The sequence below is a fragment of the Xiphophorus maculatus genome, chromosome 22 (assembly GCF_002775205.1).
Source record: "Xiphophorus maculatus strain JP 163 A chromosome 22, X_maculatus-5.0-male, whole genome shotgun sequence".
Classification (NCBI taxonomy): domain Eukaryota; kingdom Metazoa; phylum Chordata; class Actinopteri; order Cyprinodontiformes; family Poeciliidae; genus Xiphophorus; species Xiphophorus maculatus.
The window spans coordinates 4439302-4453646 of record NC_036464.1 but is presented as its reverse complement, the minus strand read 5'-3'; the positions used below and the strand labels follow the sequence as shown (position 1 = coordinate 4453646).

General features: G+C 38.6%; 2 protein-coding genes across 3 annotated transcripts in view; one reads left to right on the top strand and one right to left on the bottom strand.

Annotated features, from left to right (window-relative positions):
* inpp5a (inositol polyphosphate-5-phosphatase A) overlaps nucleotides 1-9839 on the top strand; it is a 224810-nt gene extending 214971 nt beyond the window's left edge. Inside the window, exons 13-16 of one of the 2 annotated variants that reach the window (XM_023328035.1) lie at nucleotides 276-387; nucleotides 5283-5378; nucleotides 6766-6853; nucleotides 8144-9839. In XM_023328035.1, coding sequence (XP_023183803.1) covers nucleotides 276-387; nucleotides 5283-5378; nucleotides 6766-6846 — 289 coding nt within the window. In that variant the 3' untranslated portion in view covers nucleotides 6847-6853; nucleotides 8144-9839. The remainder of the gene's footprint in view (nucleotides 1-275; nucleotides 388-5282; nucleotides 5379-6765; nucleotides 6854-8143) is intronic. The other variant, XM_005795167.3, reaches the window with a different exon arrangement.
* Nucleotides 9840-11078: 1239 nt separating this feature from the next.
* On the bottom strand, nucleotides 11079-14131 carry nkx6-2 (NK6 homeobox 2). The gene is made up of 3 exons (XM_005795168.3): nucleotides 13382-14131; nucleotides 12341-12513; nucleotides 11079-12238 (listed from the first exon to the last, which is right to left on the bottom strand). Exons 1-3 carry the CDS (start codon nucleotides 13800-13802, stop codon nucleotides 11987-11989), a joined length of 846 nt encoding a protein of 281 aa, XP_005795225.1. The 5' UTR covers nucleotides 13803-14131; the 3' UTR covers nucleotides 11079-11986.
* Between the last annotated feature and the right edge of the window lie 214 nt (nucleotides 14132-14345).

Genomic DNA, 14345 nt, shown 5'->3' with positions numbered 1-14345 from the left:
TGCAACCTGTACATTTGGCAGAGAAAGATTGCTTTGATAGAGCCATCCTCGTGTGTTGACTCAAGTGATTACTCAGATGATTGGTCATATTAATGGACCTCCTGTTTTCTTGTGATCTTTATCTCTGAGATGACAGATGATATTTATTTCTCTTTTCCAACTCTGATTAATACACGTTGTGTCTAATGGCGTCTTCTAAGGAAATCATTACCAGGAGTGAATCGCTTTTCCTTTTCATTTGTTGCTCTGATTGTTGTGTTTGTGTTTCTCTGCAGTTATCCGTACAGTGAGGACGTCCGTCACGCCAAGCAGTATAACACCACCAGATGCCCCGCCTGGTGTGACCGGATCCTCATGTCAACTTCTGCTAAACTCCTGGTTGCTAAAGTGAGCAACTGACTTTTGATTTTAAAAATTTCAACCAACTTTGCTTTTACATATTTATCCAAAGAATTTGGTCATTATAATGTCACAGTCATAAACGTTAAGTCAAATTTATCGGTACAGCACACTTCAACAACACCATGAAAACTTAACCACTTATGAAAAAAGCAATAAACTTGTAAAATTTGACATTTGATTCTGTCAAATGCCATCATCAAGCAAATAAATATCAAATATATTGATCAATATTCCAGTTTTTATGCATCAAAGGCAATTCTAGAGGGGTGGGTTTTTAGCCTTGCTTTAAATTAACTCAGTGTTTTGGCAGTTTTGCAGTTTTTCTGGAAATTTGCTTCAGATTAGAGTAGCATAAATACTGAATGCTGCTTCTCCATGTTTGGTTCTGGTTCTGGAAATGCAGAGTAGACTAGAACCAGAAGACCTGAGTGGTCTGGAAGGTTGGCACAACGACAACAGGTCTTTAATGTATTTCGGTCTTTAAAAACTTTCAGATTATTGGGGCCTCGCCTGGTGCGCTCCCCTCCCCCGATTTCACCTGGTATGACCGAAATCGGGACAGAAATCGGCAGAGTAATCTTGCCATTTGATCCAGATGCTGCAACAAGACAATTACCCTAAACATACAGCCAAAGATATAACACAATGGGTTCGATCAAGGCATATTGGTGTGTTAAGATGTCCCAGTCAAAGTCCAACAGACACCCTCAGTCCTATTTGAGGCTACTTTTGCAAAGCTGTTAGAGAAAACCCCTCGATAAGGTCATTAGTGTCATTGCAGTAATAGGTGTTCTCTCCCAGCTTCATTTAAATGTTAAATGAATGAAACGTTTCCTCTCTTTGTTCCTGAATGTCCTTTTGACCTTCCGAGCCAAGGAACAGTGTTTATCCCAGCACTTATAGAGTTCTGCTGGGCCCCATCTTCTTCATAAAGCCTCGTCTTCCTCAGAGAGTTGAACCCCTGTTTAACTTTGGATCTGCCTCAGAATAGCAAACAGCAGCCAATCTGCCGCCTTTCTGCTCCTCTAACGCTTCCACAGCCACTGCTGCTCTCTGTTTCTCTCCTGACTATTTAATTTGTTTGTTGGATTACAGAGTGATCCTGCGTGCAGCCGAGCAGCGTTTGCACACATTTGGTTTTACTCCTTGACAAATGCATCTTTAAACCCAAACCAGCCAGGAACCCAATAAAAAAAACATAAAATCTTGAGCGTTTTGGACTTCTTAGTCTTAGTATTTTAGCCACTTGACTCCTTTTGTGCAGGAAAAGCCTGGCTTTCATCTGTAAATGTGTGTGTGTAGGGATGCGTGGGTGTGTGTGGGTGTGGGAGAGGTGCAGCAGTGTGTTGTACAGTACCAGTCCACAGCGGGGGGGCTGCTCAGGAAGTTTGGCTTTCTTTTGTCTTCAACAAATGAGAAGAAATTCCTTCCTGATCTTTCTTCTCCAGTGACTGAAGCTTCAATGGAGATCTGCAGCCTTCCTAAAACATCAAGGCTGATCTCTGGAACAAAAGGTTGAGAAAACAGCAACTTTAAAACACCTAAAGTATGAGACATCACAGCGTAATCTGGTGTTTGCCGATTGTGAAATAATTTAGATTTAACTTCAAGTGTACAAAAAGTTATTCAGAACAGTTATTATATGTAAAGCAAAGAAGAAATTGGAATTAATCTCTGTTTACAGAAAAAGGTGCTCAGAAAAATTACTAAACACACAAAACCTCAGGCTTTACAAAAAACAAAACCTGGCTATCCACTGTTAGGCATGGTGATGGAGTAGTGGTTCAATGGGCTAACATGAATCACTCCTGACAGCTACAGCTTGACCCAAAGGTCAAAGTCATGATATGACAACGATGCCAAACAGCAAATCTACTGGAGAACAGCTGGAAATGAAACAAAACTATGTGTAAAAATGGTCCAGTCAAAGTTCAGACCTGTACCTGACTGAAATGCTGTAGAGCATAAGATAGATGTGCAGAAACCTCTTCTTTTTTTCCCCCATTTTTAATTTTAAAATGTATTCTTTGTATATCTTGGGGGGGTTTTCTTTCCTTCTTCCATCCTTTTCTTTTTTCCTGTCTTCAAACTTTAATTACTTAAATCTATGAAGTAAAGTCAGGTACAACAGTGAGTGAGTCTGAAATCCTGAAACAGAAAACTTTTACTGATTTATTGCTGCTACAGAGATGCTGAAATGTAGGATTTATTTTTGTTTTTTCACATTTTGATTTAATAAATAATGTTGGTTTTTATAATATTTGTAGAGCATGGTGGGATGAATTTGTTGGGTTTTCCAATCCTAGGAGAATTGCCAGCTTTCCACTTGAATGAATAAGCCTGTCGCAATAAGTGATTAATCAATTAATCGCATGATAAATTAAAATGAGCTCGATAATTTCCATTCTGATTTATATTTTTTGAAAGGCAATTTCATTTACAGACACATCATAATCCATTTTTTTATGTATGTATGTTTTTTATTTCTGTTTTATTTATTGTTTTTGGTTGTGTTTTATTTTGGAGTTTTAAAATATCTTCCATTTTCAGTGTTAGGTGTTTGTTACAAAATCAGTTTATTCTTCTTTGAGGAGGAGGACTTGCATTATTACACCATTATCAATACATTACTTGAAAATGGTCTCAAGAAAACAATACTATCAATTTATAGTCCTGCAAAATTATGACAGACCTAGTTGTGAATAGTTTGTCTCTCTGGAGAATGATAAACTTGAAATACTTTGAAAAAATCCTTGCAGCTCTTCCTGAATTGGTAATATAAGTCTATTGCTGCTATCTTTCCATCTTGTCATTGTGTTGGCAAAAATTATAATGCAAATTGCATAAACTGCTATTTATGTGCGCAAAACTTTGTCAATATTCTTCTAATGTCATAAAAACATAATCGTGCAGTTTCCATTAAACAAGGAACACAATTAAAATCACATATGAATAAGTTTGTTCACACCATAAGTCATTAAAATCATGCTGCCCCATGTTTCGGTCCACTACTTCCTGTCCTCTTCTTCGTGGTTTGCGCCAGTAGCAACATTCGATTGTTGATCATGTGACGTACAAAACGTGTTTCCATTGCAGTTTGCAATCAGTGGAAACGCTGATGATGATGCTTATCAGCCATTATATTATGCAACTGCTTTCCTTATGTCCTCATTAGTAAAACCCTGAAATAAAGAGGGTGTACTTTCTTTCCCCCGCCGCTGTAGGTACATCCAGTCTCCTTTATCAACTTAATTTATCAGAATTATGTTAAAGGTGATTCTCCCTCACAGCTGGCTGCTTGTTTGCTTTTCTCGCCCTGAAGTGCCGGCTAATTGCTGGTAATGCAAGGCCGGAGTGGAACAGTTTAGTGCTTTCGCAGATTGGCTGATGATTCACCGAGCGCCCACTCTCAGGCTCTGAGCGTTACAGATTGTTGAGACATGGGCCCGTAAACAGCCCGGCATGCGGCGTCATCTATCATGGCACGGTCGGTTAACTCGCCATCATGTTATTTTCTGCTTGCCGAGCCCTAACACGCCAAAGGTTGCCCGCTGGCTGCGCGGCGCGGCACCAGCTCCAGGAGCGCCGGTAATGAATGTGTAGCCGAGCGAGCGCTCCCTCCCTGCCAGAGGAGCCCCCGGGTAATTTGTTTATCTGTCTCAAGATTACGCAGCCCGAAAATCCACAATTTTATGCTGCCTTTGTAAATTACCAAGTGTGTGTTTGATGAATGAATCCCAGGCTTGCGGGGAAGGGGGGACGCCCGTCACTTGAATAGAGAGGTGGCGGCTCGCTTGGAGAGGTAGAGAGGTGGAGGCGGGCGGCGCGCTGACCCCGCGCCGCTGCCGGATTGCTCTGAAGTTAATTCTGAATTTGCTTTATCGCTCATTCTCAAACTCCCTCCTCAGAAACAGGACTGCGGATCTGTGTGCGTGTGGCTGTTCAAAAACTCTTTAGTTCAACCAGACGCGTTATGATTTATTCTCCAGTCTGAAGATTCATGAGCGAATAGGCATCAGGCTCTTGGTGTGTGGAGAGGGATCCAGAAACAACATTGTCTCTCACAAAGCATTCAGATTGCAGTGGGAATGAAGCAAATACACAATTTGGGAATTATTTCTGCTCTTTACTCCTTCTCTCTGAAGGGTTTCAAATCATTTAGATCTAACATTAAAGTAAGAAATTCTAATGTTTTCGCAGTTAACTATTTTGTGACTTGTTTTAGAATTACACACTCATTCATGTGATATTTTATATAACATGTAGGTCCAACTGATTGTTGCCTCTAGGACATTTTGTTTACATACCTTTTTATATGAAGTACTGAGTTTAAATGTGTTCAACATCAAAACAGTATGGATTTGCAATGTCGGCTTTTATCGTGCAACTAAAGAAAAGTTATTTCTCCAATGCAATTTACCGCACAATCGTAGCTAGCCCTATACAAAAACCAGGTATTAAATACCAACTGATGATGGCAGGATTAATACTTTCCTTGACCAGTAGCTCTATGTTGTTTCCCCGAAAAAAAACTAAAAACTCAAAAAACTATAACTTCATTATTTTCAAATACTTTAGTATTGTTTACATTCATAAAAATCCCCCAAATATTCTTACAACTCAAATGAATAGAAAAAAATCACTTGAACGTTTAAAACTGCTTAATAATTCAAACACCAAATAATATCCATTAATACACAGGGGAAGCTAACATCTACAGTGTTAATTATTTACAGCCAGTCAGAACCAAGAAAAATAAATGTCACTCCTGGATTGGCTGCTTTGCAAACGTTGTTGCCTCTGTAACCAAAATGTGTTTGTCTGTGTGTGTTTCTGTTGGTTTTGCAGCACTGATACGTTTTATTTTTCTGCCTCTGCAGCCAGAAGATGAGAGAGAGGAGGGAGAGCGGGAAAATGAGGAGAATTCAATAGTGTATGATAACATTGGGCCAAATGTCTGCATGGGGGACCACAAGGTAACACCAGGGGCTCCAGCCATTTTTCTCTTTTATTGTAAATGAATGTCCCTTTAAATGTTGTTGAAACTGGCAAGAAGTGGAAGAGGCTTTCTGAGAAACGCCTTTTCAAAGTATTGTTAAATAATGTTTTATGACTTTGTGGATTTAAAAAAAAAAACTTGCAGTGCAAATACATTTCTCTGCATCAGCATTTTATTGCAAAACACGTTAGGGACATTTTTTTGTCAATGTGATCTAATGTAGAGCAGTTCCAAATTCCAGTCAGTTTTGATCTTGAGGTGTCTGTAGAGGGATTTTATTTTTCATCATCACATTGAGTCCAAACATGCACTTAACCCAACAAAAATAATAATTCAACGAGAGAAGATTTAGGTTGTTTGCCATCTGATAGTCCAGTAGATTCGGCTTGATTGGGAACTAAAGTTGCAACATTTGTTACATTTTCAGTTAGTGCAGTTTGCTTTCACAATGACTGTCTCAAATGAACCAAACTGATTGAAAAAGTTTTTCCCCTCCTCGCCTGTGATGGCGCTGCACCAAGATCCACTGAATTAAACAACATGAAAACCTCTGAAGAAGAAGCATAACTTCCTCCTGTGCAAATTGTAATCAAATATGGAGTAGCGTCAGATTTTAGCAGTTGTAGGATTTCTCTTTTGTCTCTTGTCGTTAGCCATTTGTCCCGCTAGCACTAGACTAGCGTGTTTGTTTTGGATGCATTTACCCAGAATGCCCTGCGCTTTAGTCCACTTCCTGCTTTTGGAAGAGTTCAATTCATCAGAACAGAAATCTATGTTTTTAGATGGACCATTGTTGCCTTTTTTCGTCCACATAAGAGTTCAATTTTGCATTCACACCTCCCCAAATGAACTTTCTGAACAAACGAAGTAGAGTTGGATTAAAGCGGATTAAACAGGGCTGGTGTGAATGCACCTTTAGATTTGCAGTGGCCTAGTCAAAGGCCAGAACTAAATCTGATTGAAAACCTGTGGGGATAATTCTGTGGACAACATATTTTCTCACAGTTTTCGGAGTTTGGAGAAATATTGCATGACAGAGTACAGAAACACTTTAAATGTGGACAGAGGTGCCTTAAGTTAAATCTGTTCTTATGCAAAGGCACCCTGGACACTAAAAAAAAAATAAAAAGAACTGCAGCAGCCTCTAAATCACACATCAGTGCTAAAATCTTGGCTGCCTCTGTTTAAGAAGTGTCCAGTGTAGTTGACACTCGGGCCCAAAAATGTGCGGTGCTGCTGTGTGAGTTTAACCTGCATGTTAAAGGTGCTCAGAGGTCAGAGGGCAGCAGCGAGTCCTCTTCCCACAGAGCAACAACTCTCCGGTTTCTTTTTCCTGACTGGTTTGTCTCCTTCCCCCCCGCCAGCCCGTCTTCTTGTCCTTCCGATTACCAGCGGGGAAAGGTAATCCTTATGCATGTACCTGCAGATGTTGTGTGGTGCTGTGATTTCGTGGTAAATATCATTTTTCGTTTCTTTATTAACATTCTTCCCCATTGTTGCAACTGTTTGCTTTGATTGGCTTATGTTTTCTCTGCCATTATCTCACACCAAAGTACTTGTAAGAGCAAATGTTTCCTGTCTGAAGAGTTTTTATCCAGAGATAAAACTTCAACTGTTGAGAACTTAAAATGCCTCGACCATTTTAAGATGCTTTCTTACAAGCTAGACTTTAATTTTTTTATTCTAACCCGTGAGCGAATGTCCTGTAGGTCAAATAGTGCAAAAGTATTCATACTACTTGGACCTTTTCCCATTTTGTCACCTCACTATCACAAACAGAAGTATTTTGAGGTTTGTGATCAATAACTGCAAAGACACAAAGTCTTGTCAAAAATGTTTGTCTAATTTCTAAAGCAAATATCTTAGTACACTTAAAATGAGACAAATAACTTTGAAGTAACTTTTCAGCAAGATAGATAAGTTTGTTTTAAGTCTATAATTATTTAATATAAAAAAAAAATTTTTTTCACTTTAAACAGGAAAAATATTTTGCCATAAGAATAACTTGTATTTTTGTCTATATTTGAGAATGTTCTACTTGAAAGAAACTTATTTATCTTGCTAAAAAGTTACTTTTTAGTTAGTTTTGTTTTATTTCAAGTACTCCAAGATATTTGCACTAGGAAGACAAAAGTCTTTGGTAGGATTTTGTGTTTTTAAATACAAAAACCAGTAGAAAACTTGAGACTAGAGCAGGACAACGACCCTAAAAATGAAAAAGAAATAAATCAAAGTCTATTGAAGTGTTAGAATGGCCTAGTCAAAGTTCAGACATAAATCTAATGAAGCCTATGGTGGGACTTGAAAATTATGGAGAAAAAAATTCACTGGAGTTTGTGGTTGTGATGTTGAAAAATGTGCAAAAGTCATGAATACTTTTGAAAAGCATCCTAACTCTGCAAAAACACAAAACCTAAGTATTTTGGTCTAGTTTCTAGTGTAACTGTCTTAGTACAGTTGGATCAAAACAGAACTAACTTACAAGTAACTGTCATGAAAATACTGGAGCTTGATTAAGTTAATAATTCCTTAATAACATTAAGGATTTTTTACTTAAACTACCTCCGATATATTACTGAAAAGCTACTTCTAAGTTAGTTTTGTCTTATTTCAGGTGCACTAAGATATTCGCACTAGAAACTGAACCAAAAATACTTGATACGATTTTGTGTTTCTGCAGCAAATACTTTTTAAAATTTAAGTGTAAATGTTTTATCTTTCTTTTTTTCTCCTCTCCCACAGGGAATTCTTGCCAAAGGGAGGTAGAACATATTCCATGAAGAGCCTGAAAAACACATGCATACACACACACACACACGCCTGCACACCCAGTTTGCACAAGCACACCCCGAAGATCCCAGACAAGCTTCTTTTATTTTCAGCGGCGCTGCGTTTTCCGGACGGCTCATCCGTGCCGTTTTCTCTCCATAAAACACTTGTCGAGATGCGGACGAACACCCGAGGAGGGCCCCGGCTCCGTGCGACAGACGCACATTGCTGACCTCACCGTTGCCATGCAACCCTATTCCCCAGAAGAAGAAGGAGGGAAAAAAAGACAATCAGGGCGATGAATAAGCCACCCTTTTTTTCCATGCCACAGCCTCATTTCCAAAACTCTAATCCCAATCAGTCATACTACATGCTTTTAGACAGTTTACTGGCCATTTTTAGGTATGCCTAAATGTATAGAAGCTACTTTTCAAACAATATGTAAGGTGTTAAACAAAAAAACCCAGAAAAGATAAGAAAAATGTGCAATGCAAAAAATGTTGTATATCCATATTGTTAGGTTTATTTGTACATTTGACAGTATAATATAGAGCCTTGGATGGTTTTAGTGCAGTTCTCTGACCAAACTTCACCGTCCCTGTTGGAATAAGTAGGACTTCTGATCTTAGTTTATTATGAAACTATATGAAACTATATACTTTTCATCCTGTTGCCTGACACATCAGTGGACTTTTTCATTTTATATGCTGTACTTTTTAAAAGAGATAATTTATGGTTCGCACCAAAACGTTTGTGCTGCAGCGTGCGCAGACACCGAGCGAGCGGGAACGCTCGGATAAGTTCAGGAAGAAAAACTCTTCTGTGATTTATTGCCTATCCAAGAATGTTTTAAGCAGTGCCATAGACCATTCAAGTATATTATATATATATATATATATATGTTTAAATGTATATATATATATATATATAAAATATATATAAGATAATGTTTGATATAAATAGCACCCTCACATTATGTCATTATTATTCCTACTCTAACTTATTTCTATAATATTATGGTTCTGAATGTGATATTTTAGGTAGGCTTGGGTGTCCCTTTAAGATGTAAACTGTTTTTGTTTTTGTTTTTGTTACTGCATTGTGGTGCCAAGTATCCTACACAGACATAAAGTGTGTAAGAGTTGAGAAATATCATCCGTAAAGGTGTTTATTTCCAAATGTAAGACTCTAAACCCAGAAGAAGAAGAAAGCAGGGAGATTTTCTGCTTTTGCTGTGTGGAGCCCCCAGGACGAGCATTAAAGGGGGCAACCGGAGACGGCAGCGTTTTTATTTTTTCCTTTTATCGCTTTCATTCACCACACTACAGGTTTCGGACTGTTTGAAGCCGTCAGACCGATTCTTTGTGATTTCTTTATTTGTTTCATCTTGATGAATCACAGCAAGTGGAGTTTTTAAATGTTTTTTCTTTGTCTTTTTTTTGTGCCTGCTGGAGAGTTAATGTCTTTTGTTTGTGTTGGTTTGTAGGCAACAAAGAAGCTTGTTTTTGTTCCTGCTGGTCATTCTGAGTATTCTGTAGGAGTTTAAGCCACAGTTGTTTTTTTCTTCACTCCATCTTATAAAAGAGATTTTATTCTAGCCCCTTCTGGAAGGCCTGGCCTCTATTGTAGGTGATGCAGTTCTTAAGCAATAAAAACCATTAGAGCTCAACTCGTGTTTTGTCTCTTTAATCGTGTTTCTTTATTCAGAAGAGACTCACTTTATTGTATTTTAGGTTTTGCATGAGAGATTAGAATTACTACGTATTAATTAGATGTTTTATTACTTCATCGTCTCCAAGTTAGTTTTACCAATGAACTTTCTATAGAAATTGTAGAGATGCATGTAGACAAAATTGTGAATAGGCATATAAATAAACAAAAATCATAACACATTTATATCTTTATAAAGATACTTTGAAAAAAAAAATTGTAGAAATTTTAAAAAGTATTTAAAATTTTTTTAGTATTAATATTAGTCTAATGTTTGAAATAAATGTTAAAATATTTCTGTTGATGGCAGGTTTATAACCAAAAAAAAAAAAATTAATTCCTGATTGGCCTGATGAGGCCTCAAATTTATGAGGTCAGCTGCAGTAGCAGGTACCGTCCACAGAGGGCGCTCTTCCGTCCAGCAGCACCACCTTACATTTACTGTGAACCACCAAATGCTAGTTTTCTTCCTTTAAATAGAATATATAGAATAATCATAATATGTTAGCTATTTCTAAAAATGTGAATTTTTTTCCATAACTAATATTTTGTTGCATTTTCTATATATAAAGCCCACTCACACAAAAAAAAATAAAACATAACAAAAAGCTTGTTAAATAATTTATTCATAATACAAAGTCTTGTTTTTCCTTCCTATATTCTTCCTGGAAGCAATAATACTTTTTTTTTTAGATCAACATAATTAAAGATGCTGCAGTTTTATGGCCCGCTCCATAATGAGGTAAAACTCAAACTCTTCTGAATGAAAACAAAGGGAAGATGTTAAAAGAAATTGTTTGTTTCCGTCTTTTTACAGTGATTATTTACAGCAAGTATTTTCTGCACTTCTCTGCGTGAAGAGTTGAATAAAAGGTTGAGAAAACGGATTAAAAACGTAAACAGCGGGTCAAATAGCTAAGGAAGGGAGAGAGACATGAAGTTTGAACCAACATAACCAGTATAAAATATATACAGTCTCACTTCACTCATCCCAAGCAGACAACCCCCCTACATTCCCAAAAACAAAAGGCATAATAACTTTAGCTTTTTTAGCACAGCAGATTTACCCTGGTTAAAGTGAGCTTCAGAACCTCACAGGCCCGTTTACACCATGCGTCTGCGATCCGGATCAGCACGGAGGCAGTGTGGCGAAAAAAACATGAAAAACAGCTGACAACAGATGGGTACTGCTGTTTAAAGCAGAAAAAAGTTACTTTAAAGCAACAGAAATGAGAAATTGAATTGGAATTGGAAGAATTTAGATTATTGTTGATGAGACTTTTCCTGGTCAATACCAATTTTTTAAAAGGAATTTTTAACAAAATAATCCCTGTTCATGCAATAAAGTATACATCTCTAGCCCTAAATTTGATTTATATTAAACTGAAAAAAGTGCATCAAAGTGCAAGTTGTTGGTTGATGTGTTAATGTGCCAACAACAAAAAGTAGCAATTCTTAGTTTTAATGCATTTAGCAAATCACTGAATCAGAGACAATCAATGAAAAATCGGCTAATTCCGATTCTTGGACTGCTGATTGGTGCATTTCTAGTTGGGGAAAATGCTTTGATGCATGAATAAGGATGATATTTCTATTTTACGTTGGATTGAAAACTAACAAAAAAAGCTGAATATCAATTTTCTCTTTTTTAATGCGTTTTATTCCTGTATTGACCAGGGAAAGTCTGACCGGTGCATCTCTAATAATAATTAAAAAAAACAAAAAGTCCTGGAGTACCCTGGAACTTTGGGTTATTATTGTGGAATAAATGAGTGAGTCTCGCCGATCCGGATTTAATATTGTGTTTAAATTTGCCGCCGCAGTTAAAACTCCCACTTGGCAAGTTTATTCCTCAGTTTTACTGTCCTCTGCACCGACAGAAACTTGGCCTCAGTTTTTTTTTTCCTTCAAGTTCAGCTCGTACGAGGAGTTCTGGAGCGACTCGTGTCCAGTGAAGATGAAGCCCCCCTCTCTGGCATTTTCTCTGCCCGAGCAAAATGAAACAAAAAAAATAATAAATTGCGCTTCCCATCAGGCGCAGGTTGCTATATCAGGTGGGAACTGAGTGGGACGGGTCTCCGGCGCCGGACCCCGCTGCTCTGTCCATCACAAGGTGTCCGAGCTGTTACTGCAGGGGCTGATCAGCGCCAGGTTGGTGGTGGCCTTGTGCTTCTTCAACAGTCTCGTGATTTTCTCGTCGTCGGAGTTGGGGTCCAGCGGCTTGTTGTACTCGTCGTCTTCCTCGTTGTCCGAGCTCTCCTTCATCTTCTCCGTCTCAGAGTCGTGCTTCTTCTTGGCTGAGGCCATCTCCGCGGCGTGTCTCTTCCTCCACTTGGTCCTCCGGTTCTGGAACCAAACCTGAGGCACAGGGCAGAAAAAAAATCTAATAAATGAAGCAAATATTTACCTATTATCTGTTACAGTGGCTGTGAATTTTAATTCATTTTTAATTCTGTTTACCTTTACTTGACTCTCGGTCATTCCTAGGGAGTAGGCCAGCCGGGCTCGCTCGGGTCCAGCCAGGTATTTGGTCTGCTCGAAGGTTTTCTCCAGAGCAAAAATCTGCTGTCCGGAAAACGTCGGCCTGGAGTGTTTCTTCTTGCCGTCTTTGTCCACCATGAGGTTAGCCTGAGCTGCAGAGCACAAGACAGAAACATGGAGGGGGAAATAAATTCAGAAAACTCCTTTAATTTGTGCTGTCTCAACAAAAATATTTTCCAGATTGTCTTGCGATATATCTATTAATTAAAATATATATATACTTTTTTTTTTAAATAATTGTGATTTAAGCTACATCCCTGTCTGCTTTGTTAGAGTGAAAAACTCAACAAAAAGTCATCAGAGGAACTTAAAAACAATCAATGGAAATGAATAAATATATATATAAAAAAAAACTATCTATTTAAAATTAAAACATTATCTTTTAAAACGTGTTATTTTAAATCACCTGCACTGTATTTCAATTGGTAGTTAAAATAGACCACCTTTAGTTTGACATAAAGCTTATTTTTTTACAGTTAATATATTGCAAAAACATAATAGATTTAATTGCATGTTGCACTGCTTTCGTCTATTCCTGTTCTCTGTTTTTAAGACTTTTATTGTAAAGCGTTTTGCACAAATAAAATAAAAAAATCAACTTGTTCTAGTTTGTGTGGGTAACTGCAATAATACCTGCATAAAGCCGACAAATTAAATGTTATAATAATTTGGGTGATCTAGAGCTTTCTAAGGTTGTGTAGTAAAATGTGTATAAACGCTACAATATTTTAGACACAAAATAGTCGATAATTCAAAATAAAAACTAATTTACTCAATGATGAAAAAAAATTAAATATTATAAGATATTTCAGGGTAAGAGAGAAAATCTAATATATACAAATTAAACCACAATAGCTCCAGAAAAACTAAATTTACTGAAATAACAACTAATAAGCAAACATCCACGCACGCAAATAAAATAAATAATTTTTAAAAAGTAATTTAATGAAGGATGCTTACTTGGACACGGAACCCGCGGGTCCCTCCACGGGGCCCCCTGCATCACCCCGGGCCAGAAGATGGGCGCCCTGCCGGGCAGCTCGGCCAGCGGCTTCGGGTACCGGGACACCGCGGGGCTGAAGTACATCCCGGCCGCTGTGGTCGCCGCCAGCCCGTTTATCCGCGGGAAGCCGGACAGCAGCTGCCCGGCGGTGGTGATGGGTCTCCCCAGAATGTCGCTTATTCCATGCGGGGTTCCCCCGGAGATGTGCGAGCTGAGGTTGGACAGCGAGGGCGCCTTGAAGCCCGCCGGGCTCTGCTGCAGCGCGTACGGGAACAGCGACGTCTTCATCTCGGTCATGTTGTGCAGCGCCGCCAGCGGGGTGCTGCCCAGAACGAACGCACTCTGCCGGTTAGCGTCCATCTGCCCGACCGCTAACATTTGTAAACATGAACCACCGAACTCACTTCAGTGGAAATAAACGACTTAAAGATTTTTTTTTATTACTATTATTTTAAAAAAAACGCGCATTTGTCGCTTTTCCTTCCAAAGTATCCTGAATGTCGAAGGAAGGAAGAGTCGGGAAAAACTTCTTCTCTCCTGGGAAGTTCAGACCCGGATGAAACCCCCCCTGAAAGTGTCTCTCCGTGTTTGTTTAGGTCGCAGTCCGCCGCAGGAATCCTCGCCAAAGTCAGCCGGTTCGATGATGTTTTTAGTGGTTTTGATGGGAACCATTAAAGAGTCTCCTTTTCATCCCATAAATTGACTCTCTCTCTGCTAGAAGGGAAGCGGGACTCACTGATAACATGACAGCCACCTGCAGGCGCTCCATTCTGATTGGATACCGCTGAGTGATACTGCATTTTGATTGGAGGACACGGAACCGCCGCTGATACGTTTTACCCTAATGCTGTGTTCACGTACCGTCGGAAATATAATATTTGTTGTTGACTGCATTTGTTTTTGCGGTGATCAGTTAAGAGC